Source organism: Fusarium pseudograminearum, chromosome 2, assembly GCF_000303195.2.
Source record: "Fusarium pseudograminearum CS3096 chromosome 2, whole genome shotgun sequence".
Lineage (NCBI taxonomy): Eukaryota > Fungi > Ascomycota > Sordariomycetes > Hypocreales > Nectriaceae > Fusarium > Fusarium pseudograminearum.
In genome coordinates this window covers 7,643,828-7,646,529 of record NC_031952.1, presented here as the reverse complement: position 1 = coordinate 7,646,529, position 2,702 = coordinate 7,643,828, and the positions used below count along the sequence as shown (strand labels likewise).

The following is a 2,702-nucleotide window of genomic DNA, read 5'->3' as shown; positions in this document are numbered from 1 at the left end:
TTTGAGACATGCTTTTCTTTCCCCTTGTTATTATCACCACCATCACGACCCGTACTTTTTTGCGACATGCCGGTTACTTCGACATTCGACTCGATCCTGGGGCAGTTACTGCCCTCTACGCGACTTGCATCATGCGATTCAAACGAAGCGATCGTCGCGCTGTGCCTCACAAACCCGACTCTAGATTTCAAGGAGGGAGGAATGTCAGGAAAGACATAGTTTGGACATGAATATCGTTGCGAATCCGACAAAAACCGGCCTGATCACCGAATCATCGATCATTTGTCTACCACACACAAGGACAGAAAAACGGGATGGGGACTCTCGGCGCATACCTGGGAACCATTGAGATTGGAACGACCGCCTTGGTAGCTCAACAGTCGCAAGAAGGAGAATTTCTTTCGTTAGCGCCAGGCCTTACAATGCACAGCGCTAAATAAATGACGAATACTGAGCATGTTTGTGGGCTTGCGGAAGAAGGCGACGTCATGCTCCTTGGTACTGCGACTGGCTTGGGCCGACTGAAGGATCCCGATACCACGAAAAGAATCGCAATAGACGGGCGTAGGCGCTTTGATCAGAAGCCTAAAAAAGTACTCGACGACTGGATCGGTCTGCGATTCGCATCTTGATTCCTGGCAATGACAAGCCTCTTCCGATTATCGGTTTACTGCCTACGCCGGAAACGCACAAGCACCGTATATCAGCGACTCACACAACCACGGTTCTCAGCCTACCACCCCATTGTTTTTTGCTATTCCAGCGTTCTTTTCTTTCGCATTTTCATCCATTTAAGGATTTGTTTTTCAACGGCTAATCTGTATCTTTGCAGGTTTGATGACGGTGAAGTCGTTAGATACGGTGCCGGCGAGTCATGGAGACCTACACCTCGAGATCGATCACCTAGGCGGGTCAGAAGTCCTGCCAGAGAAAGGGTTAGAAGCCCAGTCAGAGATCGACCAAGGAGCCCGCGACCTAGAAGTCCGCGCCCCCGGAGCCCCATCCCCGCTGGATCCGATAGTTATGTGCCTGGAAGATACCCACCACGTCGTAGGTCGAGAAGTGGTGGAGGCGATCGCTATCGGAGGGAACGATCAAGAGCAGAGCGAGAGAGCCCGCGCCGAAGAGAGCGTAGTAGGTCTATGCGGCGGCCATCTCCTCGACGTAGTCTGTCACGGAGACCGTCGCCTCCACCACCACGTGGCGGCGGGGACCGGTACGAGCGCCCTAGGTCGCCAGCCCCTGTTAGAGAATGGGAACGCGATCGTGAGAGAGTAGTCAGAGACCGGGAATGGGACCGCGATCGAGTACGTGATAGGGGACGTGACTTCGAACGACGGGATGATAGGTAAGAGCCCTATGCCTACATACACAGTCTGGGACTAACTGACAAAAGACGACGATCTAGGTCTCCGTTTGGTGTGATACGCCGGGATAGGAGCCCCCCCGTGAGATCACCTGTCACTGGGCCTCGAGGTGGTTCATACAGGCCGCGTTCTCGATCTATGAGCAGACGTGGAAACGACCGATACCAGTCATACAGACGTGTTAGCCCCCCTAGAGAATCTGGAATCTCATCTGCGATCACTTCACAGTCGGTATCTGGAAGATCTTCACCTCGGCCAAGCTCCGTGAGAGCTCGTTCACCACTTCAGTCTCGAGAACAGTCTCCTCATCATACTATGCTTGGAGCAGCACCGCTTCGAGAGGCCCCAAGACCTGCCCCCTACGACACAAATGCCCATGCCCCAGTGCGATCGCCACCACGAGGACCTGCAGCTTTGAGAGCACCTCCAACTGGTCCTGCAGCAAATAGGAATACTGCGCCTCCAGTGGCTTCACCAGCTCCTCCACCTCCAGCTCGGATTCAAACCCCTACCGCCCCTCCGCAGCGCTCAGATACCACTAGCCCAACCATTCCACCAGCTGGTCCGAGAGGTTATGTGCCCCCGGCCAGAGGTGGTTTTGCACCGCGTGGAGGACGCGGCGGTTGGAATCAACCACCGACGAGACAGTTCTCTGGGCCTTCTCCCACACCATCGACAACGAATGGACCCTCGGCCATTCCCACAGGTCCGCGAGCCGCTCCATCGAATGTTCCCTTGTCCTCAACACCAACACAGTCTCGGCCATTTAACCCTCCGACCGGACCATCGGCCCAACATGCCGGCGGTGCACGGCAAACTTTGGCACAATCTATGCTTGCGACACTTCCTCCAATTATCCCAGGTGGCAAGCTGGACCCTTCGATGACACCCATCTCCATGGGCGTGACTCGGGAACTTGAGCCACATTACCGGAAATTGAAAGATGAGGAGGAGAAGGTTAGAGATGAGCTGCACGCCAAACAGGAGCGACTACGAAAGAGTATCTACACATGGAACAGGCTTGAACGTGATTCGCGAGCTTGGGAGATGCGAAGTGACTTGAGCGAGAAGAGCATGAAAAATCTTGCAGGTGAAGGTATGGGAGGTGCCGCATTCTGATGAATGAGTGAGTGCGGAGGTACTCTATAACGGTAATGCATATTTCTTGATTTGGCGCAAGCGGTGCAGAGTAATGACTCGTGCTTGGTATAGATTAGTAATGGATACCAGGGAGTGCAGTTGAAGGCTGCAAAAGTCAGGTTTCCTTTGCAGTAATCATGAGGATGTCTAGAGTCCATTCAGCTAGGATAGCTACTACACAGAATAAATACATGT

General features: G+C 53.5%; 1 protein-coding gene across 1 annotated transcript; it reads left to right on the top strand.

Annotated features, from left to right (window-relative positions):
* Positions 1-488: 488 nt before the first annotated feature.
* On the top strand, positions 489-2,486 carry FPSE_01498 (uncharacterized protein; the record flags this gene model as incomplete). The annotated part of the gene is made up of 3 exons (XM_009254618.1): positions 489-564; positions 833-1,134; positions 1,596-2,486. 3 exons carry the CDS (start codon positions 489-491, stop codon positions 2,484-2,486), a joined length of 1,269 nt encoding a protein of 422 aa, XP_009252893.1.
* Between the last annotated feature and the right edge of the window lie 216 nt (positions 2,487-2,702).